General features: G+C 37.5%; 1 protein-coding gene across 1 annotated transcript in view; it reads right to left on the reverse strand.

Annotated features, from left to right (window-relative positions):
• Positions 1-24,322, reverse strand: part of PPP1R9A (protein phosphatase 1 regulatory subunit 9A) — a gene marked incomplete at its 5' end in the record, with an annotated part of 154,310 nt that overhangs the window by 26,330 nt on the left and 103,658 nt on the right. Inside the window, 2 exons of the mRNA XM_082632230.1 lie at positions 9,405-9,702; positions 10,214-10,371. Coding sequence (XP_082488356.1) covers positions 9,405-9,702; positions 10,214-10,371 — 456 coding nt within the window. The remainder of the gene's footprint in view (positions 1-9,404; positions 9,703-10,213; positions 10,372-24,322) is intronic.

A 24,322-nucleotide genomic window follows, 5' to 3' on the forward strand; every position in this document is an offset into this window, starting at 1 on the left:
AATGAAAAAAAAATAAGAATAAACACTATCAAATCATCCTTTACATTCAAAGCAGGGACCAAATGACTTTCCTTCTGTTCCTTCTCTGGCTCCAACTCTTTGCTTCAAATGCCTGGGCTCTGTCCTCCATGCCTTTCTTGCCTTTGGGTTTTAGCACCTTCTGACAGGACCCCAGCTCACTTCCCCCATATGTCCCAAGTCCAGTAAAGAACGTCACCCCTGAGAGGCTGGGAGATTAGGGAGAAAGTGAGAGTCAAAGCTTTCCCTTCTCATCTGCCCCTTGCTAATGGCTTGTGGCCAGTCTTGGGATAGAGGAGACAGAACATGGGGGAGACTTCTCAAGCAGGAGCTCAGCTATAAAACATTTATATTTTTGAAAGGTCTTTTTTTAGAAGTTGGCTTTAAGCACAACTTGGCTGGCTTCCCATGACGTGGAAGACGCCAAAACCTCCCCAGTGCTTGCAGCTGAATGATCTTTGCCTCTCTCCGAGTTATGCTGGCACTCTAAAGCACAGCAGCTGCTGGGGGATGGGGACGCTTGAAATGATGGCAAAAACCAATCAGAGGAGACGCTTTGCCAATGGAATTCAATGTCAGTTGTAGGAACTAGATTCCACTGGTGGCACTTATTCTACCTTGGACAAGGTAGAAACTCCTAAGGCTCTACTTGGAGCTATTTAGCAAAGAATGCTGTTTGGCATTATATTTCAGCATATCCAGTCATCTGAGATCATTAACAAGGGGTGTCTCTGATGCATATCTGTGTATGAAACTGCTCTTTCCCAATTGTCTGTTGGTGTCTGTCTCTTTTTAAAATTAAAAAGAAAATCCAGCAACCTTCTGGCATGGAGGGTAGTTCTCCTAAGAGAGTGTTCAATTAACCTTGCAGGTTAATTTTGCTTATGCTTTTTGTCAATGGAGAAACTACACACATAACTTACAAGCCATGATGTGCACACAGTTCTCATTTAGGAGTCTATTTTCGAAGCTCTGAAGAAGCACAGGATGTTGAAAAATACTCTAAGGATTTTTAGCAATGAGCTTTTCATAGTTTTAGTTAATGATACACAGATTATAATAATCAATTCCTTGAAATGTACATAATCAAGTCGAAGAGTAAGAAATATGTCCATGTCAAAATCCACTTCTAACCTCAAATATTTATTATGGCTCTTTGCATCATTACTCTTTGGGTAACTGAATTAAATAGCCACAGATGTGACACATGCACATAAAAAAATATACACACACGGCACAAACTCATTCTAAGGTGATTTTGCTAATGGACATTAAAAAAAAAAAAAGCAGGATTTCAATTTTCTTAACAGAAGCTGAAGGAAAGAAAGTACCGGATTCTTCCAAATAAATTCTAGAGCAACTCTCAACAGCTAGGAATGTGCAAAATTAAAAGGAGACTGCCTTATTACTTTCGGAAATAAAGGTGGCTGGGAGATATTTTAACGAGTGGTGCTAAGACCAGATGAAACAATGTACGTGGCAACACTCTGTAACCTATTAGTGTGGCAGTTATGTGGACATCTTGGGACTAAAAGCCTGATTCTGCCCATCAGAGAGCCTGCTGCTAGGCAACCTCACATCATTATCTCATACATTCGCCAAAGTGTGTTCCAAGGAACACTTAAATGAATTCTTTCAAAAGGCTGAAGAGGCAAGATTAAGTAATAATGCACTTTCCCACTTTAGATCAATCAAATCCATCGCTAATGTACCTCAGAACTTCTAGTCCGCATAAAAACCAACATTGGATTGGTATGATTTCAGGAAAAGAAAAAGAATTGTGACATTTTTGTTTGTTATTTAGCTGAATGTGGAATTTCCATTAGGCTTTTTGAAATCTCTCCAATACTACCTTGACGAGCAATTAGAAGTCCAAGTCCTCACGTTGGGTGACCCAGCTTTAATCTTTGGCAACCTGGTCTTCATTTTCAAAGGTAATGATTGATCTCCTGAGCTAAATACTAAGGCCTTTTCTGGGACTGCATTCTTCTTAGTCTCACTGAAACAAGACCCTTGACTACCTCTTCTTTTATTCTGGGGACTCTGAAATCTACCTCCCAGCCCTGGCTTCTCTTTTTTTTTTCTGCGGTACGCGGGCTTCTCACTGTTGTGGCCTCTCCCGTTGCGGAGCACAGGCTCCAGACGCGCAGGCTCAGCGGCCATGGCTCATGGGCCCAGCCACTCCGCGGCATGTGGGATCTTCCCGGACCGGGGCACGAACCCATGTCCCCTGCATCGGCAGGTGGACTCTCAACCACTGCGCCACCAGGGAAGCCCCTGGCTTCTCTCTTGAGCTCAAGACCTCCTCTACTAAAAATGAGTTAATCACCTTTCCCTCATAATGCTTCTGATTTCCTACTTTCTATCAATGACAAGACCGTGTTTTCTGAGGCTAGAAACCCTGTGATCAGTTTTGACCTCCTCACTCTCTTCCCCCTGATCTCGTCAACTTACATACATTTCAACAGTTCTCTTATCATTCTTTCTTGTCATTGTCTATTGCTCCTCCACCTTTCAGGGTCTCTTAACTCATTTTCCTCATACCTAGTGTCTTTTCCTTTTTATTCCTCTGCTTAAGCATCTTGTGGTTTTCTAGTAATATGATAAGGTATCTAAGGTATTTAAATTCTAGAGCTATAGACCTAACCTACCTGTTCAATTTTACGAGCAATCACTCTAACCTGAATAAACAGACTGCTTCCAGCAGGCTGGGACAGCCCCACTCCTGTCATTTCATCTGACGTGTGCCTGTCTCTGTCAATGCCATCTCCCTGCCTTATATGCCTTCCCTTACTTATCTTTTCTGTTTTTTCAGTCCTTCGGTAGTTACTCTAATTGTATTTTCTTTGTCATGTCTCGTTTACCAATCTCAGCTAGGGTTAACCTCGCCGTGCTCTGAGCAATGATAAAATTTACTATTTCTATATGTATAAAGGCCTAATGCAACATAATAATAAACAAATCCTGTAAAGATTTCTACTTGCAAGGACATTAATTCAACAAATATTTCTGAAGACATGTTCTGTGTTAGGCAATGTGCTAACGGCCACATATACACTTAGAATAGTGAACAAATCACAAGTAGAAAACTGATAGTACTTCATTTACTCAACCTTGTCTGAACAAAGGCCCACTGCTATGTAAGTCCAGAGACTAAAACTTTAGTATTAGGCTACTCAAAGAATAGACAGGGGAAAAATATTTTCATGCCCTTTATTGCCACATAACTTGCTTAACAAACCTCTAGGAATAATCTTTTGCTTTCTCTAATTTTAACTGAAATGGGGTTAGATGTTTATCATTTAGCCAGTTGTAATGGGAGTCTTTCTATCCTAGTTTCCACTGAGGTCCCACAAATATGACAACAAAATTATGACTTGTGAATGTGGTACTGGTGCAATTGAGAAAACACCCAACTTCAATTAGGTGTTCAATTGAAGAATGGAGAATTTGTCCCAGGAATGTAATCAACTACAGCTGTAACTTAATTACCTTTGTGGTACCTTGCTAGATCAAAAGTAATGGTATATCACTTTAAAAAAATCTTGATAAACGGCAACCAATGACCAAGACCTTTTCAGAGTTTATCCAGCAATGTTGAGTGGAAGAAAATGTATGTCTAGACCAGGAGTCAGCAAACTTTCTGTAAAAGGCCAGAGAGTAAACATTTTAGGTTGTGGGCTACTGACTCTGTCACAGCTACTCAACTCTGCTACTGTAGTATGAAAACAGTATGTAACTGTTTGAGTGTGGTTGTGCTCCAATAAAACTTTACTTATAAAAACGGCTGGCAGGGGCTTCCCTGGTGGCACAGTGGTTAAGAATCTGCCTGCCAGTGCAGGGGACACACGTTTGAGCCCTGGTCCGGGAAGATCCCACATGCCGCAGAGCAACTAAACCCGTGCGCCATAACTGTTGATCCCACGTGCCACAACTACTGAAGCCTGCGTGCCTAGAGCCCGTGCTCTGCAACAAGAGAAGCCACCACAATGAGAAGCCTGCGCACCGTGACAAAGAGTAGCCCTGCTCGCCGCAACTAGAGAAAGCCCACATGAAGCAACGAAGACCCAGTGCAGTCAAAAATAAATAAATAAGTTAATTAATTAAATAAAAACATTTATCTCATCGGGAAAAAAAAAGGGGGTGGCGGGACTTCTCTGGTGGTCCAGTGGTAAAGAATCCACCTTACAATCCTTACAATGCAGGGGACGTGGGTTCGATTCCTGGTCAGGGAACTAAGACCCCACATGCTGCGGGGCAACTAAGCCCGTGCACCACAACTACTGAGCTCACGCGCCTCAACTAGAGCCCGCGTGCTGCAAACTACACAGCCCAGGTGCCCCGGAGCCTGCGCGCCACAACTAGAGAAGAGAAAATCCGCACGCCACAACTAGAGAGAAGCCCAGGCACCACAATGAAGAGCCTGCGCACCGCAACAAAAAATCCCACGTGCCTCAGTGAAGATCCCGTGTGCTGCAACTAAGACCCAATGCAGCCAAAAACTAAATAAAATAAATAAATAAATAAATAATAAATCTTAAAAAAAAAAAAACGGGTGGAGGCCAAATTTGGTTTGATGACCTCTGTTCTAGAAGACTTGTACTGATTACCTAGAGAGACATACTTATTAATTTGTCCAAGAACCTTATTAATATCAATTATATGCATATACTTTACTAGGGGCCATGAATACAAAGATGAATCAGACGAGTGAGAAAACTCTGGCTCACACTTGACAACCTGATCATTTATTATCACACACAAAGTGACAGAAGCAGAAGTAACAGTGTGAAAATTTCTGTGGGATCAGAGAGAATAGTTCACTTTGCCTGGGAATGGGGAGGGTGTGCAAAGGGTCCACTAAAGGAGGTGAGATTTAAGCTGAGCTTTGAAGGACCAGAATTTCCTGGAGTGGCATGTTACGTATGAAGTTTGTATTACAAATCCCATTCTAGTTCCTTTATTAAGGAGCCAGTGAGTTGTAAGAACCACACACATATAAACACATACACACAGGTAAATCAGGCTAACCACACTTAACCTCTGTTGTGTCCTGCTCTGAATAGTCGATTCGTCTCACATGGCAAAGAACTCAAGGATTTCAAAGAATGTAGAGAGTCTTGACTGATCGGTTTCTTTGCTATCTTTCAAGGTGCAACAGAGCCTGAGAGTGGAAGGCAAAAGTACAGGGGCTTCCTGGTTATTGATGGTGGTGGTTGTGTGGTGTCAGAGAGACAGGGTCTGTCACCAAACAAACAAGCAAGCAATCAATCAAAGAGAGAGAGAGAAACAGAGACAGAGAGACAGACAAACAGACTCTAGTCTGCAAACTCCCCGCAGGAAAGGATGGAATATTATCATTGTATATTCAGCCTTTAGCACAATGCCGGACGCAGAGCAGGTGCTCAATAACTATTTGTTGAATAAATACATGAATGAATGGATTAATATTAGTGAACATGGAAGGCACAGGAAGCTCTTCAAGGCTGGAAACTTTTATCAAGGGAAGAAAAGAGTGTGAGGCACTGCTTTCATCTGGTCATAGTTAATGTCTAATAATGGTTATCATACTAGTAACTATTTATAAAGTTAATACTTTATAAAAGCTCAATTAATAGCTCCTTTCGAGTTACCCAGAAGCATGATCAATCCAGGAAAATAAAAAAACGGGAAAGCTTATGAGTTTGTCTCTGGAGAAGAAACTATCCACCCCCTATTTCTTGGTCCTGCTTACTACAGCTGGAAGCTTAATCCCGAAGAACAGGCAGTAGCAAGCAAAGGAGGTATTGGAGAAAAGACGGAATTCTCACATTTTAATGCTAATCACTGCTAACCACATTTTGCTGTATATTACTGCTAATGGACTGTGAAGCACAACTCACATCCATGTAATACTTCTCCAGTTTGAGATGAAACATCTGCTTTTAGAAGTAAAAGGAAGAGAGAAATAATCTAGACAAGATGTAGCCACTTTTTAAAAATTTTAGTCAGATTTCATGTGTGAGGGATCCACTCTCCGACTATAAAGTACTTTCTTTCAGATAGCTAAGTTATGCCTTATAAATTCAAACAGTGGACTACAAAGTATTAACCTGTATTTCCAAAATATATGCTCCTGCTCTTTTGCCTTCTTATGAACCAAGTAAGGTCTATACACATTTTTTTTTTCTTGAGGAGATGACAGAGGGCTTCACACAAGTATGTTTCTATAAAAGTGCCATTACAATCCACAATTTAGGTTACTTAATGAGTTTCTGAAGCCTTCATTCTTTTGAAAGTAGGCCAAAATCACAGTGTAAGTCCTTCACCAACTTTACAACTGCTTTTGATGAATTAGCAGGCTTGACATATTTTCTCTTGCCTCCACTAGTATCTTGTACTCCCTAAGTACTTATTTTTTACCTTAAAACGTCTTCTGGAAGACTTGTGCTTAGGACCAGTCTGTGGAAGATAATTCCAGCAAATCAATAGGCTCAGGGAAGGAAACCAGGGAAAATATCAGGGATAAAGCTATGACACTTACTAAGAGTTACAAAACAAGGTGAGCCTCCACAATCAACTGTATTTCTACGTTCAGGATGTATTTGTAGAAAGATTACAACTTTTGCTCTGGTGGAGATAAGTGAGCATGGACTTTGCAGTGTAGTGATGCACAATCATATCTGTAATGAATGAGTGTGTCCCACATCTTTGCTAGCACTGGTTGGTGGAAGTAATCTGATGGGTATCTAACTCAAATGACTATTTCTCTGATCATTAATGAGGTTGATCACCTTTTCATATTTTATAAGTAACATGAATTTTCTCTTCAATAAATTGATGATTTATTACCTTAGCCTATGCTTGACTTAAAAAATTCTTTGAAGCTACTTGTATGTTAGACATATAGAGTCTATCAGTTAACTTTGTATATATCTTATTGTCTACTGAAATCAAGAGCATTTTATAAAATAATTTTAGAGTTTAAAGGAAAAACAATAAAATAAACACCCATTTCATTTCTCACCCCACTCCCATGAAGTTTATATCTAGGAAGTCCCCAGTATATTCTCTTCCATTTTCGTTGCCTGACACTCCTCCCAAGTAATTAACTTTGTCATTCCATTCATAACCTCAACATTTTGTTTGTGTCTCTAAATAATCTGCTAGTTTTGTGTGGCTTGAGATTCACTATTCAGCTCTCTGATGAATAACTAATCTTATTTGGATGATTTTTTCCTAATCCCTTCTTTACTTTTAACAAGTTTTTATAGGAAATGTCTGAAAAATTATATCAAATTCCTTTCAATGTCTATTAATATTATAACACTTCACTTTTCCTTTGTTGATATGATGATTCATACAGTTAGATTTTCTAATGTTAAACCATCCTTACATTTCCATAATCAACCCTACATGATTATGGAATATAAGTAATTTTCACTCCTGGATTTAATTTACGAGCATCATATTTAAAATGAATCTACATTTAGATTTTATATAAGATTTTCTTATATAATAAGAAATAAGATATATTTCTTAAGGTATAATAAGATTTTCTTCTTCCACATGATCTTTACTAGTTTTTAAGACTCTAGCTACATAAAATAAATGAAAAACATCTCCCGGAATAATTAACATAAAATAGATGCTCTATTTTATCTTTTCCTATCTATTTTTTTATAGGTGAGTCAGAATTCAGTTATAAAACCACCTGGGCCTGGTACCTTTCTAAATGGAAGCTATAAAAATATATTTTATATTTCTGTACTTATTGGCTTATTCAGGTTTTCTTTTTCTTAGACCATTTTGAGCACTTTATATTTTGGTAGGAAATCCTCTATTTCCTCTAGATTTTCAAATCTGCCATAGAGTTTGCATGCTATCTTAAAAATTTTTTTAACCTCTGTATCTCCTTTCTCATTTCAAATGCTGTGGGTGTTTTTGGTTTCTCTTTTTTTTTCTTAACCTGTCCTTCCAGGGGGCTATTCATTTTTACATAGCTTTGCTGCGTTTATTTTGTGGAGGTGTTAAGAGTAGGCTTTTCATGTTAATAAAAATTCATTAAACTCAGCTTTTATCTTCATTATCCCCTCCTTTCTATTTTCTGTTTTTTGGTTGTTCTTTCCCTTTATTTCGAATATTTATTTTATTTACTTTCAGTATTTATTTTTTACAATAAAAGCATTTAAAGCCATACATTCTCCTCTGAGTACAATATACTCTGACTACCGATTCAACTTTTGGAAATTTATTCTACAGAAATGAAAGCATCAGCATACAAGAATGTAAAGCACAGAATGCTTATATCTTTTTCACAGTGGTAAGCAAACAAGCAAATAAACAACAACAACCTACCCCCATCCGGGATACAACCTAAATGTCCATCAATACTACAAGGGTTGCCTCAGTTATATTATCGGCTCACTATAGAAGATTATCTTGTCATTTAAATTTGTGTATATCGCCCCAGAGGGATGTCCATAAAATATTATCATGTGTATAACAAAACTGCAGAATGTCATTTGTAGAATTCACTTTTATAAAAAAAGTATATAAAACAAAACATACACCAGAAATTATTTTTGTTTATATATATATATATATATACACATTTGTTTAAAATATATGTGTATATATATACATACAGACACACATACACACCATATCTACATGCATTTCAGATGTGAAAATAATATAACCAAATCTTCTTGGTTACTTTAAAGGAACACATCAGATGTGGTAGGAAGAGAAAGAACCTGTTCTTTATATATCTCTGCATCATTTCACTTGTTTAAACAGGAATTTATTACTTCTATAAATTAAAGCATACAATTAAAAGGACAACAATCTATTGACACTGCTATGAAATTCTGATGCTAATTCTAGGAGCATATTTTCAAATTTACTGACTAATCTCCCTTCATTATCTTTATCATAGCTTTTCTGTCACATTTTTGCAATATAAATTACCATGAAAATTTCTTCTAAATAAAAACCAATTAATGGGTTAAGATTATATTGTTTTCACTTTCATATATACATATTTTTTTCTAAATGATTATGTTAGTAGTTATTGAAACTATGGGCTACTATTACACAAAATCTCTCGAAGGCTTCCTGAAGAATTTCCTTCAATAGTAAACTTGTAGAAAGCTGAAGAAGTGAAATACTAATCAGGTAGGAAAAGATTTTTAAAAAGTAAAATAAAGTAAAAATGAGAGAAGGATGTTCTCTTGTCCCATAATATAAAAGGAATGCAGTATTAATTATTAGCTATGAAAAGACACAGGCCTTTGTTTTTGTTGCTTTTTTTTTTTGAAAAGAGCCATTTTTACATGGCACAAATTGAGGTGTTAGTGAAGTCAGACAAAACAAAAGCTAAACAACAACAAAATTAACAGTACCTTTTTCTTGTAGTATTTTCTTGGTGGTGGCTTGATGGTGGCAAGGAGATTCTTCCATATCATGATCAGATTTTGAAGGAGAGGAGAATGATGTGTCTCCCCCAGTAGAGGAGGAAGGCTCCCTTTCTGGGTGCAGGGGTCCTTCTTGAAATTCAGCTATGTGGTCAGACGAGAAGGGCACACTGCCAGCCACTGGAGTGAGGGATGAAGCACCAGAATCTGATTCTGGAGAAGTTCTCAAACCCTTGGGCAGAAGTGATTTGGTAATGTGCATGTGGTTATAGAAACTGTTTGAAGGCTGTTGGTATAAGAGATTATAAAGGAGGTTATGCCACTGAGCATCAGTCCCATGTGATACTTACTTTGAAATCAGACGGACCTTTTTTTAGTAAATCCCTATGAAAACCCATTTTTGTTGGTTTACAGATAAGACTACACAGTTTACAACAATTCACCATATTACCTTTGTAGCTACCACAGATACCTAAGACATATAGGAACAATGACTTGTACACTCATTATTTACCATCAGATAAAACCAACAGCTGAATATCAAAAGCACCATCATGAAATATGACAATATGGATAATGCTCTTGGTTATTAGTTCATCAAATGAGTACAGAAAGAATTTGAATTACAACGATATATCGAGGTGAATAAGAATTTAGGAGACAAAGAAGTGAACTATTCCAGCTGTTTCCAACTAGAATACAGAATATGGCTGCAGGAAAATCATTATCTTCAATAAGCTGTAGGAACAAGGATACAGCCCGAACTCACAAGTCAGAAAGTGGTCAGGGGCACTCACCTTTCGCTCCAGACTGTCCTCGCCATCTGTTGAACTGACACTATCATAGAGTCTTGTCCTAGAGGGCCTCTGGCGTCTGTTCTTCATGGAAAGCTGGGCCCGGGTTTTCAGTGCTTTTGAATCCAGGCGTTCTGTCTCTGGGACCGCTTCATTGAAGTCTAAGAAAAGAATATTGCAAAATAATCTGTGAAAACTTTGGAGAGGATTGACAGAGACCACAGACACTGGTAACAAAATCTCAAGGTTATCAGTAATACCAGGCAGGAAACAGGTGACAACCATGGCGGCCTGTCTGTTAACAGAGGTAACAAAGAAATCAGTGAGATTTAGGAGAAATGTACAAAGCCTAAGGGAAGAAACGAACACTAAAGATGACCAAGTCAACAACAAAAATCCAGCATCCAAAGACCATTAAAACCTTTCTACAACATAACTATAAAAAGCACTCACTTGTATTTATTTATTTACACGAATGCATGCTGGAGTGTTGGATGAACAAAGATACAAGAAGGTGTATCAAAGTTGGGAGATCTTAGGGCTTCCCTGGTGGCGCAGTGGTTGAGAGTCCGCCTGCCGATGCAGCGGACAGGGGTTCGTGCCCCGGTCTGGGAGGATCCCACATGCCGCGGAGCGGCTGGGCCCGTGAGCCATGGCCGCTGAGCCTGCGCGTCTGGAGCCTGTGCTCCGCAACGGGAGAGGCCACAGCAGTGAGAGGCCCGCGTACCACCAAAAAAAAAAAAAAAAAAAAAAAAGTTGGGAGATCTTAGAAATCAAGGAAAAATACTAAAAAAGTCAGGTGCCAGGTCAAGACCAGATAACAATAGGTGACCATCAGCATAAATTTTCTATAGCAAAAGTTACCAAGACTGTAACTGTAAGGACTGTACCATTTTGGTCTTAATATATATTTTTTCCACCCAAAACAGAGTTTCTGAAAATTTAGCTTGTGCTTCTTTGAACTCTCTAGAAAGATCAGCAAAGAACTTACCTCAACAGCAAATTTAAGATAGCTGGAGAAATAAAACAAGGCCGGGCTATCCAAGCAAAACAAAAACAAAACACAGGTAAACCACCACAAGTACTTAATTTACTAGTATTATGGATAAAGTATAATAAACTGACCATTGATAGATGGATGGATAAAGAAGATGTGGTGTGTGCGTGTGTGTGTACACAACAGACTATTACTCAGCCATAAAAAAAAGAATGAAATCTTGCCATTTGTAACAACATGGATGGACCTACAGGGTATTATGCCAAGTGAAGTAAGTCACACAGAGAAACACAAATACTGTATGATTTCACTTATGTGTGGAATCTAAAAAACAAAACAAATGAACAAACATAACAAAACAGAAACAGAGTCTTAGATACAGAGTACAAACAGGTGGTGGCCAGAGAGGAAGGGATATGGAAATGAGTGATATAGGTGAGGGAGATTAAGCAGTACAAGCTTCCAGTTACAAAATAAATGAATCATGGGCATAAAATGTACAGAGTGGGGAATACAGTCAACAATAGCATAATATCTTTGTATAGTAACATGGTAAACAGACTTATTGTGGTGATCACTCCGTAATGTATAAAAATATCGAATTGCTATGTTGTGCAACAGGAACTAACATAATGTTGTAGGTCAATTATACTTCAAAAAAAACCCCCAACCAACCAACCAAACAAACTCAAAGAAAAAAGAGATCAGAAGATGTGGCACATATATACAATGGAATATTACTCAGCCATAAAAAGAAATGAAACTGAGCTATTTATAATGAGGTGGATAGACCTAGAGTCTGTCATACAGAGTGAAGTAAGTCAGAAAGAGAAAGACAAATACCGTATGCTAACACATATATATGGAATTTAAGAAGAAAAAAAATGTCATGAAAAACCTAGGGGTAAGACTGGAATAAAGACACAGACCTACTAGAGAATGCACTTGAGGATATGGGGAGGGGGAAGGGTAAGCTGTGACAAAGCGAAAGAGAGGCATGGACATATATACACTACCAAACGTAAGGTAGATAGCTAGTGGGAAGCAGCCGCATAGCACAGGGAGATCAGCTCGGTGCTTTGTGACTGCCTGGAGGGGTGGGATAGGGAGGGTGGGAGGGAGACGCAAGAGGGAGGGGATATGGGAACATATGTATATGTATAACTGATTCATTTTGTTATAAAGCAGAAACTAACACACCATTGTGAAGCAATTATACTCCAATAAAGATGTAAAAAAAAAAGATCAGATTTGTGGTTACCAGAGGTGGGGGTGGGAGAAGGGGGACTTAGATGAAGGTAGTTAAAGGTACAAACTTCAGCTATAAGATAAATAAGTACTAGGGATGTGATGTACAACATGATAGATATAATTAACACTGTTGTATGTTATATATGACAGTTAAGAGAGTAAATCCTAAGAGTTCTCATCACAAGGAAAAAATATTTTTTTCTCTTTTTCTTTTACTTTGTACCTATGTGAGATGATGGACATTCACTAAACTTATTGTGATAATCATTTCATGATTTACGTAAGTCAAATTATTATGCTGTACCCCTTAAACATATACAGTGCTATGTCAATGATATCTCAATAAAACTGTAAGATAAATAAAGTAAAAGAGCTGAAAAGTTAAAAGAAATACCACCCCCCAATTTCCTTTTATTAACTTTTAAGTTTACATTCCAAGTTATGTGTATGCGTCTTTGTCTCATTTTTTTTTCCCCTGGATATCTTCTCTCCCCACCAGAAACTACACTGATTTTTCAAAGGAAAGTGTTTAAGTCTTTAAATAAAAAGACTCAAAGAAAAAAAGAGTGAAGTGGAACACACACAAAATGACCTGGTAAAGGCTAGAGGGAGAAACCACTGTGGTTCTCTTTAGTCTGCCTCTCCCCACCTTTAATCTTGCTGCCCAGAGTCTAAGTCAGGACTCAAAAGTTGCCATTCTGAAAGGGAAGAGGGTAGGTTACCCACGAGCACTGGCTGAATAGGCATTGGCTGAGGAAAAGTGTTCCCCTAGTTGAATTTATTTGGAATGCTACTGCTCCTTACATTTGCATATGTAGCCACTCCTTAGAAATAATGAAGTTTGGTCATTAATCCTATTTTACCTTTTCAGAGCGGCAGTCATTAAATGAAGTCATAATGTTCAAGAAATTAATAATCAAGGGCTTCTTGGATTTAAATTATTAAGAATAAAGCAAATAACTGAGTTGTACAAAATATTAATATGTACTGATATTAATAGAGTAAAACAATTTCTCACAGTAGCATTACCCCAGGAAATTCTTTTCACAGTATTAAATATTATGAAGTATTATTATGTTCGAAATATATTATATTATAAAAGCAAAACAAGGAAGCACCTCAGGTTGTACCTTTCTTATCTATGGAACTTAGCACTTGGCATATGGTTCTAACAAATAAAATTAAATATATTTTTCACTGAGAGATACATCCACTGAATAACAATATGTACAGAAGGTTTGCCTTTTCATTTCATTTGCCTTTTCTTTCTTGAAAGAAAAGTGGATATTCAGAAAAGTCAGACCATTCAAGTATATTTAAAGACAGCTAAATATTTTCTATCAGTAGTCCCTTTATTTTTTACATGTCAATGAAGAAAAAGTAATCTCCTTGATCACTTTTATTTCCTCTTTTCAATAAAATCTGAATTTGTAGCTGCCCATTAGGTTGTGATAACTGGGAGAGAATCAACTTCACCAGCTCTTGTTTACATATAAAAAGTGGAAATACCACATGGAGGAATGCAATAATATAATTAGATACACTGCCATATACACACATCTTACAACTTATCTATCTCATATTTAGACTGTACATTTTATAACACCAAGCACTGTCACATCCATCATCTCATTTGTTCCTCACAACAGCCCCAAAAGACAGAGCAGCCAAGTGTATTTTTTCCTCTCCTGAAGCTCAGAGAACTTGACTGTCTTGTCCTCATCCACATAGCTAGTTTATGAGCTGCTAGTTTTTTGACTCCTGGGCCACTAGTCTGTACACACCAATTTAGCTAGTGTTGAACAAATTATTAGAATAAGATTTTAATGCAATTAGAGTTCAGTGTGTTTAGCTGTCAATTCACAAATGATGTGACTAGTCTAGAAAATTCACTTCTCAAACATGTTATTATGAAATGTTATTAATCTTCCACATATGTGGAAGAGCATAAAAAAGGAAGACATTGAAAACTATAGAAAAATTATTTCTCAGACGATTTCTTCTTTGGTTGGTTTAGTAACAACTTTGGTTACGTGGTGACAAAAAGAACCAAGCAGGAAGCTCATTCTACTTTTGTAAACATGGTTCCTTTTGCAATAGAGACCTAACTCTGGAGGACCTAGCATAGTATATAACAACCAGGATTGCAGTAGCTACCTCATCACTAGGTGCTGAACAAATAAAGTGAGGGAACGTGAGAACTGCTTATCAGCAGGGCTCAGAGTGGAGAGAATTATTCTGGGGCTTCTGCCCCATTACTGTTCAGTAATTTGCCTGGTCCTGGTGTTGGACAACCCCCAAATGGCAATCCTGTATGCTTGCTTTATCATCAGCTAGCACTGACTGGGTGCAAACCACTGGAGCGCACACATGTAATGATACCTATTAAACATGAAGTTAGCTGTAGTCTGAGAAGTAGTGCTTTAAATCCATGACCCAAGTGGCCAACAACACATCACATCCAATTAACAATTTCTGAGGGCCTGAAAACAAAGATCTCAGGGCCTCTTTACAGCAGTGATTAATGGATTATAAATCAGTAATCTGTATTCCCATCCTGAGGAAAAAAATTTTTTAAGATTTTTAAAACTGGAATGGAGCTAAGGACTTTCACTTCAACAACTCTTATACCAGAAGGAAGTTGGAAGAAATGGCTGTCCAGAGGAAGAAACTAGTAAAGACACCGCAAGTAACAACCCCCTTAGGAGTATTAGTGTGAGAGAGAAGGAAAATGTGTACAGGATTATGCTGCTGGGTAACTAGAAGGGTGATCTAATGACCACTAGAAGCTATATTTTTCTATCATGTCATATAAGAATCAGAATATTAATTCAAACGAACCTTAGGGATTCTGGCCCAGGCTTTTTTCTCAGGTAGGAAAACCAAGGCTCACAGGTCACTAACTTGTGTACTGACTTTATCACAGTTAATCTGTGGAAGACTGGATAGAGCTCAGTCCTCAGAAGCCTATCCTCTTTCTAGAAGGACACTCTCAAGTCTGAAAGTAAATTTCACAAGTCACCTTCCACCTTCTTCGAAACTTCTTTTTAGTCTTACTCTACGTTCCAAACAAAAATACATGTCAAGGGCTAACTTTGCAAATTCCCAGAAGGATATAGCATTGGAAGAAAAAATAAAATGGAGGGATTTTATTTGACTTTGTATTTATCCAAGGAATAAAATTCTTACATAGAAAAATTAGCTGTCACTTTTGTGGATGATGATGTGGCAGGAGAACTCCAACTGGGTCAACATTTCTAAGTTATAAGCTGCTCAACGTACGGGCTTCGGTGGCCATGTTCTCTCACTGTCATTCATTCTCTACAGAGATCTTAATCAATAGCATAGCATAACACTACTTTCATAAATGCAAGACCCTGGGTTCTTCCTCTACCCCTCCTCTCCAGTGTATCTTGTTCTGCTGTCCATTAGAATTAGAGGAAAACTTCCTTTTCCTCTCTCCTTTCTTCTCCGTTCTTTCTTTCAGACCCTCCAGACTCTGAAATAGCCTATCTCTGACCCAAATGCAGCTAGAAATACAAAAGAAGAGCAGACACAAGTGGATCAATAAATATAGACAGACAAATGCAGAAAAGGTATGAAGCAGCTAACGATAATGCAGGTCTAAGTGGGTGGGACTCCACCTCAGTACACCTGCATTTTAAGTCTAGCTTCAATATTGCTTCACATTGGATCCTTTAAAAAAGAAGTTAATGGATTCGATCACAATTTTAGCAGCTGTTATGAAAAATGTTCTGTGAAATTAGGATGTTATAGATCATATCACACAGAGACCAGTTCTCTACAGTAATGCTCTGAGTCATTCAGTCTTTTCACTAGATTGACATTATTTTTGACGTAAATGGAATGCTGCTCACAGATCAGACATAGGCTGCGAGGGAAGTGGAGGAATGGTGCAGCATAACAATGGGGTCTGCTCCACATTCTTACGTTCATTATTCTCCTCAAAAACAGTCACACACACCTTATACCATCACACTGCCTGGCTTGTGCTATTATCAACCGAAATGCCGAGCATAATGAGGCACTCGGTGGCATCTTTAAACTTGAACAGTATCTGCATATCGTTCAGTCACTGCAAGTTCACAAAAGATGGACCCATGGGGCTTTGGGCTGATACACACCGCATTCAGAGGTAGGCTAATGTACCTCAGAGAGGCGGTGTAAAATAGTTGCCGTGAGAGGAGACCTGGAGTTAGTCTTCCTTGAACAGAATCCAAAACGGTGGCTCTGTCACTAAATTGGGCAATTTCTCTAATCTCTTTCCCTCAGAATCCTCAGCTGCTAAAGTAGGCATGATAATAACAACATAATAATAACTGCATTGTCATGAAGACTAAATGCATCAAATAGATATACAAATGCTTGAAAGAGCACTCAACAAATGTCTTTATTTACTGACATAAAAAGATTAGCAAGATATTCTTAACTGACTAAAGGTGCAGAATGTGTAAATTCATTTTTTATATTAAATATTATATTAATTATATAATTATAATATATAATTATATTAATATTTTATATTAAATATTAAATATTAAAAAATTCCAGCAACATAAAATACATTTTTCCAACAGTAAATATATGCATATAATTGCATAGCAAGCAAGCTGGAAAGATATACTTCATACTGATAATGGTGGTTACCTCCAAAGAAGATATTAGATTTGGAGATGTTGGTCAACAGGTACTTCAGTCTTATTTGTAATGTTAAATTTGTTTTTTGGGTTTTTTTGCATTAGGTATTTTAAAAAAATCTATATATTACTTACGTAGTTAAAATTAATGAAAATGAAAAAAACACATATTCAGTAAATTTACTTTTACAGACATCTTAATTCCATTCTAATTTGATAGATCTAATGTTCTAGGATTCAGGATTATCAGATGTTGGTATCAGCCCAGGATACTCTGTCAAAATCCCTGCGACTGTCAGCCTGCCCTATGTGAGATGGCTGTTCTTTCATCACATCTATGGAGACTGTTTGCCTGCCTTGCTATTTTACTGCCAGGTGATTGGGACTAAATAAGGGCCCTATAGTTTAGCTTCCTTCCAGTTACTACTTTGTTTCAGTATTGTATGGGGAGGATGTACTGAATCAGACAAGGTAATTTGAGACCAAGTTATACAACTTCAGCTCATCTTATGATAGCACTTTGGTTAGGAACCCATCCATGGGTAACTCTCACTCTGAACTCTATTAATAGTCGAATTCTTTATAACCACCCAAAACCTGATAAGTCTTGTATCCCAAGTAGTATTTATGACATTTTAGGAGGCTGATTTGATTTCTTATCATTTTAGAACAAGCAGAAGATTATTGCTGTTTCTTAATTTTTTAATTAGGTCTGAGTTTATTGTTGTATGAACTGTACATTTCATTTGCTAATCTTTGAAAAACATTGAGGAATTCTTTTTTTACCTATTTATGAATAAATGCAATCTCAAAACTATCTGTATGGTTTTGAAACATAATTTGGTAATTTGTTTTAATGTAGTGCTTCTCCAGTGCAGTCTGATATTTAACTTAGCCTTCTTCAGCTTACAGTCAACCTACACTCCTATTCTCAAAGGGGAGAGAGGTCCAAATTTTGCTGTCTATATCTCTTAAGACTATACTTTCAGGGATCATTTCTACAGTTCGTATCTCAGGAATGACTCTTTAGTAATGCCACTAGGCTAGACTACCCATGGAAGAAGTGACTACAAGTCAGAAAACAACTATATAAAAAACTAAATTCCATCATATATCATTTGAAATACTTGTAAGAGTTGCTTGATTCTGAGAATATAAAGGGATACAGAATTGAGATTTAGACAATAGGGCATTTAAATATCTTTGGACTCCTTCACTGTAAGCTGTCTTTAGACTCAGATAGAAAAGATCTGCATTACCCAAAATTTGAAGAAATGTAAAATCAAATCAAATGGGCAAACCGGCTGGGAATTGCAGACTTCTGTGAGTAGGACTATGAAGTCATGTCAGAGCTTGGGTCTAGGCAGGTGTTTTATGTGAATATCCTTTTCTTAACACTATAGTGTCTTTGACATGACAACAATAAACAAGCTTCTGTATTCTCACTCAGGGTTGCTTATAGAAATCTAATCAGTTTTTCTGTCAATAATCTCTGGATATTAGTAATTCCAAGCATGCTAGTTAGGCAAGTCCCCAAATTATATACTGTGACATAACATCTTCCTTGATTAGTATGGGAAGAACTCAGATTTTATGTCTTTGGTAGAAAATAACCTAAGTTACCTCAGGTGATAGTTGTTGGCTTCCTATATGGGAAAGTATCTTTTGACTAGAGGAAGACTGAGTTGCATAATACAGCATTAGAAGATTTAAGAAAACTTTAAAGGTCACAATACTTGTAAGTTTAATAGAACAGATGTATAAGAGCTTCTTAAGTACTTGCAAAGACTGTCAGTTGCTAACAATAGTTCTTAAAAAGGAAATCAAATATAACAAATTTATAAATGCAATTTTAAATGTTTGTACATGTTCAATTAGCTAAGTCTGTAAATAGGAACTAAATATTATTCAAAGATCACTTAGCAGTGATTTGCAAATCAAGTTTTAAAATGTAAAGAGCTAGGTTTTTGATAATATAACTTGAATAAATCAAACATTAAAACCAAAATAAAAACCAGAATGACTTTTTGGTGCCCCAAACCCTTCTGTTTCATCAGAAAACTCACAAGCAACAGAGTTTTCAGTTTCAAATTTTCAAATACGTTCTAATTTTTCCTAACTTTCCTCATAAGTGGAATTTCCTATAGGTCTCAGAAATAATCAGGGCACAGTATTGAAGTAGAACATTACTTCATGTCTACCTAAGAGAATTCAGTTATAACCTGATGTCTGTGCCCCACATTAACAGAAAAAAACCTTAAGGATCTCAGTACTATAACTACTGGAACAATATGGTTGGCAGACTGTTCAGAACCATGCACACAAGAGAATTTCCTGGTCCTAATTCCAGAAATAGCTGTTCATCGTTCGAGTTTTAATTCTATAGATGCGGTGACCCCATGATTGATTGTGTTTCCCTCTTGGCTGGTAGACATCTTAAGTGAAATCTTAAATAATCTACAGGAATCCACCACACATACTTCAGATACAAACCACCCCGTGCAGCATCTTCTCCTTCCTACTTTTATATCCCTCCACCCTGATTTCCCAGCCTATTCGTTTAGTCAGCTTACCTTAGCATAATCATATGCTGTCTTCCAATCTATAAAATTAGGATTCCACGGTGAACCAGAGCATATTTATAAAATATAAGAAACACTTCAAAACACAGCTATCTTGTGACATTTCCTTGAATAGGAGCTATATTCCACATTTGGGTTAAAATTGTCTTGACTTCCAGAAGATCATAATCTACCTTTACAGTTCAATTGGCTTTTGAATAAAAATTTATTTTTTTGAATTTTATTCAAAAGCCAAAATAAAATATGAAGTAGCTCCCTTTTCCTAAAATGAACAGAAAATTACTTAGCTTCTGAAAAAATAACTTGCTTTCCATCAAAACAACTTTAGATCTCTTCTAGCACTAGTACATATTCTCAGTATGACTGAAGGGTCTGGTGACTTCTGAGAACTTATGAAGATGCAGTGAGAAATATGAACCAAGGAGAGTTGCCGTTTTACAACTAAATACCTCCTTTTTTTTTTTTTTTTTTTTTTGCTGTACGCGGGCCTCTCACTGCTGTGGCCTCTCCCGTTGCGGAGCACAGGCTCCGGACACACAGGCTCCGCGGCCATGGCTCGCGGGCCCAGCCGCTCCGCGGCATGTGGGATCTTCCGGGATCGGGGCACGAACCCGTGTCCCCTGCATCGGCAGGCGGACTCTCAACCACTGCGCCACCAGGGAAGCCCTAAATACCTCCTTTTGAATGCCTCATTGATTTGTCAGCAAAAGTCTTAATGGCTTACACATAGACAGATGCAAAACTTGCACAAAACTAGACAGGCAATTTAGGTGCTTTGCTTTTTGAGTAAGAGAACAGATTTTGGCTTTAATGATATGCCAGAAAACAATCAATAAGTATTGATTTCTCATTCATTTGGATTGTTCATTAAAATTTTCCACAGTGGTTTACTGGGAATGTTCAACCTTTAATTAGTGCAATTCAATAATATTTCATGGTCAAAATTACTTATTGGGGATCAAGAGCTACTGAAGGGACTTCCCTGGTGGTGCAGTGGTTAAGAATCCGCCTGCCAATGCAGGGGACATGGGTTTGAGCCCTGGTCCAGGAAGATCCCACATGCCGCAGAGCAACTAAGTCCATGCACCACAACTACTGAGCCTGCGCTCTAGAGCCCGCGCACCGCTACTGAGTCCACGCGCTACAACTACTAAAGCCCACACACCTAGAGCCTGTGCTCTGCAACAAGAGAAGCCATCGCAGTGAGAAGCTCGCGCACCGCAACAAAGAGTAGCCTCCACTCGCTGCAACAATGAAAACCCCACGCAGCCAAAAATTAATTAATTTTAAAAAATTACTGAAAATAATCTGTTCAGGAAAAATAAAAATTGTGAAAGTTTACCAAAAAATTATATTTATGGGCATGATAAAGAAAGCTTGAATCTAGTCAAGAATTCTCCCCTGCCCCAATTTAGAACTAAACAACGTGACAGCATGGAATAATTACCTCACTGCACTGTATCTCATGCTCTTGTATAAGACACTCCTGATGATGTACTATAAGCATTCACTTTCCTTTTAATAACTTTCCATTTCATGAATTCTGACTTTAATCATGTCTTTAACCTTCTTTTAAAATTCTGGGTTCCAGTGTTAAAAGTGAGTGTTTAATGTACTCTCAGGCTCTATTAGGAAATAACTCAGATGCGGTGGTAGGAGTCTGGCCTGGCCTCATATCCACAGGTAGCAGAAAAGAGCCACTGACATTGAGGGCTCAGGGAAACACAAAGACAACACATAGTTACAGCCTCAGCGGAAAATAATTTCTGGGAGGAGTCCAAAGACCTCATGAACTTCCTTATCAATGTAAATGTCTGGCTGGTGCTGGCTTTTTTTTTTCTTACAAATCTTAAACTAATATTTTAAGCCTAAAAATACTATGTGGTTTTTCTCATTCTCATCTTTTAATTATGCTACTTAATTTTTATTTTAAAATATCTTATTTATGCAAAAAAGTATACCATATATGTAAGTCATATAGAAATAGAAGGGGGAAAAAAGACACCCATGTACCTACTATCAAGCCTAAGAAAGAAAATTAGTACTTTTGAAGCCCTCTCTATGTCCTGTTCCTAGTTGTAACCCCTGTTTTTTTCTCCTAGTTATTCCACAAAAGTATCTCTAAAGAATATACTGATTAATTTTGCTTGCTTTTAAACTTTATATACATGGTAATGAACTGTACATAATATTCTTCAAATCATTTTTTTTGTTTGCTCAACATTATGTCGAAAGGTTTGACTAGAATTAATTAACTTTTTACTGTAGCTATTATGAATAATGTTGCTGTGCATTTTTGAACATGTCTCCTGGTACACAACAAGAATTTCTGGAGAGCATATATATACGCAGGAGTGAACTTATTGGTCCATAGAATTTGTACATCTTCCATTTTACTAGATAATATCAAATTGTTTTAACAAAATAGTTGTATGAGTTTTCTCTTTTTCCCCTACATACTGGCTATCACATATTACTGTGAAACTTTATCTTTGCCAATCATTTTATTTTTATTAATGAGGTTGAATGTTTATTTATGTTCACCAATCTTTGGGTTTCCTCTTTTGTGAACAGATTGCTTATGTGTTTTGTCCATTTTTCTATTATGTTAGTTGTATTTTCTTATGATTGGGGAAGTTTTAAGTATATTCTGGATAACGGTAACAATCTTTTTTCTTAGTTACATGGGCTGTAAATATCTTCTCTCAATTTTTGGCTTCTCTTTCTATGTTTTTATAGTATCTTTTCATGATCAGATTTTCTTAATATTACTGTGGTCAAATTTATCAAACCTTTCTTATGATTTGGATTTTTTTGCGTTAAATAAGAAATCACATAAGCATTCTCCTACATCTTCTTCTAAAAGTTATAAATGTTGCCTTTCATATTTGAGACTACAATCCATTTGAAATCTATTTCATGAATGGTATGAGGTCAGATCCAATTTCATTTTTTTCCATTTGAATCGTCAATTTTCCCAGCCATTTGTTAGTCCATCCTTGCCCCACTAATCTGCAGTGTCAGTTTTGTATCATTCTCAAACTAACATGAATGGATCAGTCTGTTTCTGAACTCTATCCTGTTGCACTGGTCTACTTGTCAATTGCTGAGATTACACTACACTGTCTTAATACTATTGCTTTACAATGAATCTCAGCATCTGAAAGAACAAGTTCCCTCACCTTGGTTTTCTTCAGGAGTACCTTGACTATTCTGGGTCAAGTTGTTCTTCCACCTACATTTTAGAAACAACTTGTCATGTTCCAAAAAAAAAAAAAAAAACCCTGTTCAAATTCTGATGGAAACTGTATGGAATACATAGATTAATTTGGCATAATGTCATTTTTACAATATTGAGGCTTCCTATCTCTTTTGATTTATATGGGTCTTCTTGAATGTCTTTTCATGGGTCTTGAGCTTCTTTCGTTAAATTCATACTAGCTACCTTATATTTTTTGTTGCTATCATAAATGGTAGCTTGTAAAAAATTACGTTTTTTTGGGACTTCCCTGGTGGTGCAGTGGTTAAGAATCTGCCTGCCAATGCAGGGGATACGGGTTCGAGCCCTGGTCCAGGAAGATCCCACATGCCACGGAGCAACTAAGCCCGTGTGCCAAAACTACTGAGCCTGCACTCTAGAGCCTGCAAACCACAAGTACTGAAGCCCTTGCGCCTAGAGCCAGTGCTCTGCAGCAAGAGAAGCCACTGCAATGGGAAGCCCGTGCACTGCAACGAAGAGTAGCCCCCGCTCACTGCAACTAGGCGAAAGCCCGCGCGTAGCAACGAAGACCCAACACAGCAAAAAATAAATAAATCAATAAATTCGTATTAAAAAAAATTATGGTTTTTGTCAGAGTTGACTGATGTCTTATGATTCTAAGAGCCATCTACCCGGCTAAATTCTTAATTCTAATGACCTGTAGGCTCGAGTTTTTTTATGTATTCAATTTTATTATCTGTGAATAATGACAGTTTTGCCTCTTTTCACTCCTTATATTTTTTTTTAATCTCTTTTGCTTGTCTACTACTTGCTAGGACCTCTAGGATAACACTGAATAGATGTGGTAATAAACATTTAGTGGGGGACTTCCCTGGTGGCACAGTGGTTAAGAATCCACCTGCCAATGCAGGGGACACGGGTTCGGGCCCTGGTACGGGAACATCCCACATGCTGCGGAGCAACTAGGCCCGTGAGCCACAACTACTGAGCCTGCACTCTAGAGCCCGTGAGCCACAACTACTGAGCCCACGTGCCACAACTACTGAAGCCTGCGCGCCTAGAGCCCGTGCTCCACAACAAGAGGAGCCACCACAATGAGAAGCCCGTGCACCACAACAGCAGTCCCTGCTCACCGCAACTAGAGAAAGCCCACATGCAGCAACGAAGACCCAATGCAGCCAAGAATAAATAAATAAATAAATTTATTTAAAAAAAGCATTTAGTGGTGAAATGTTTAAAATATTCTTAATTTTAAAGGAAATTCTTGATTTTAACATTTGACCACTAAATATGATGACTGATAGAGACTTTTGTTAGCCTCACATAACAAGTTAAGAAAGTTCCTATGTATTTCTAGCTTAATAAACTTTTTACCATGAATAACTGTTCAACTTTATTTAGTGT

The sequence above is a fragment of the Mesoplodon mirus genome, assembly GCF_964341445.2.
Source record: "Mesoplodon mirus genome assembly, chromosome: 9".
In the NCBI taxonomy this organism is placed as follows: domain Eukaryota; kingdom Metazoa; phylum Chordata; class Mammalia; order Artiodactyla; family Ziphiidae; genus Mesoplodon; species Mesoplodon mirus.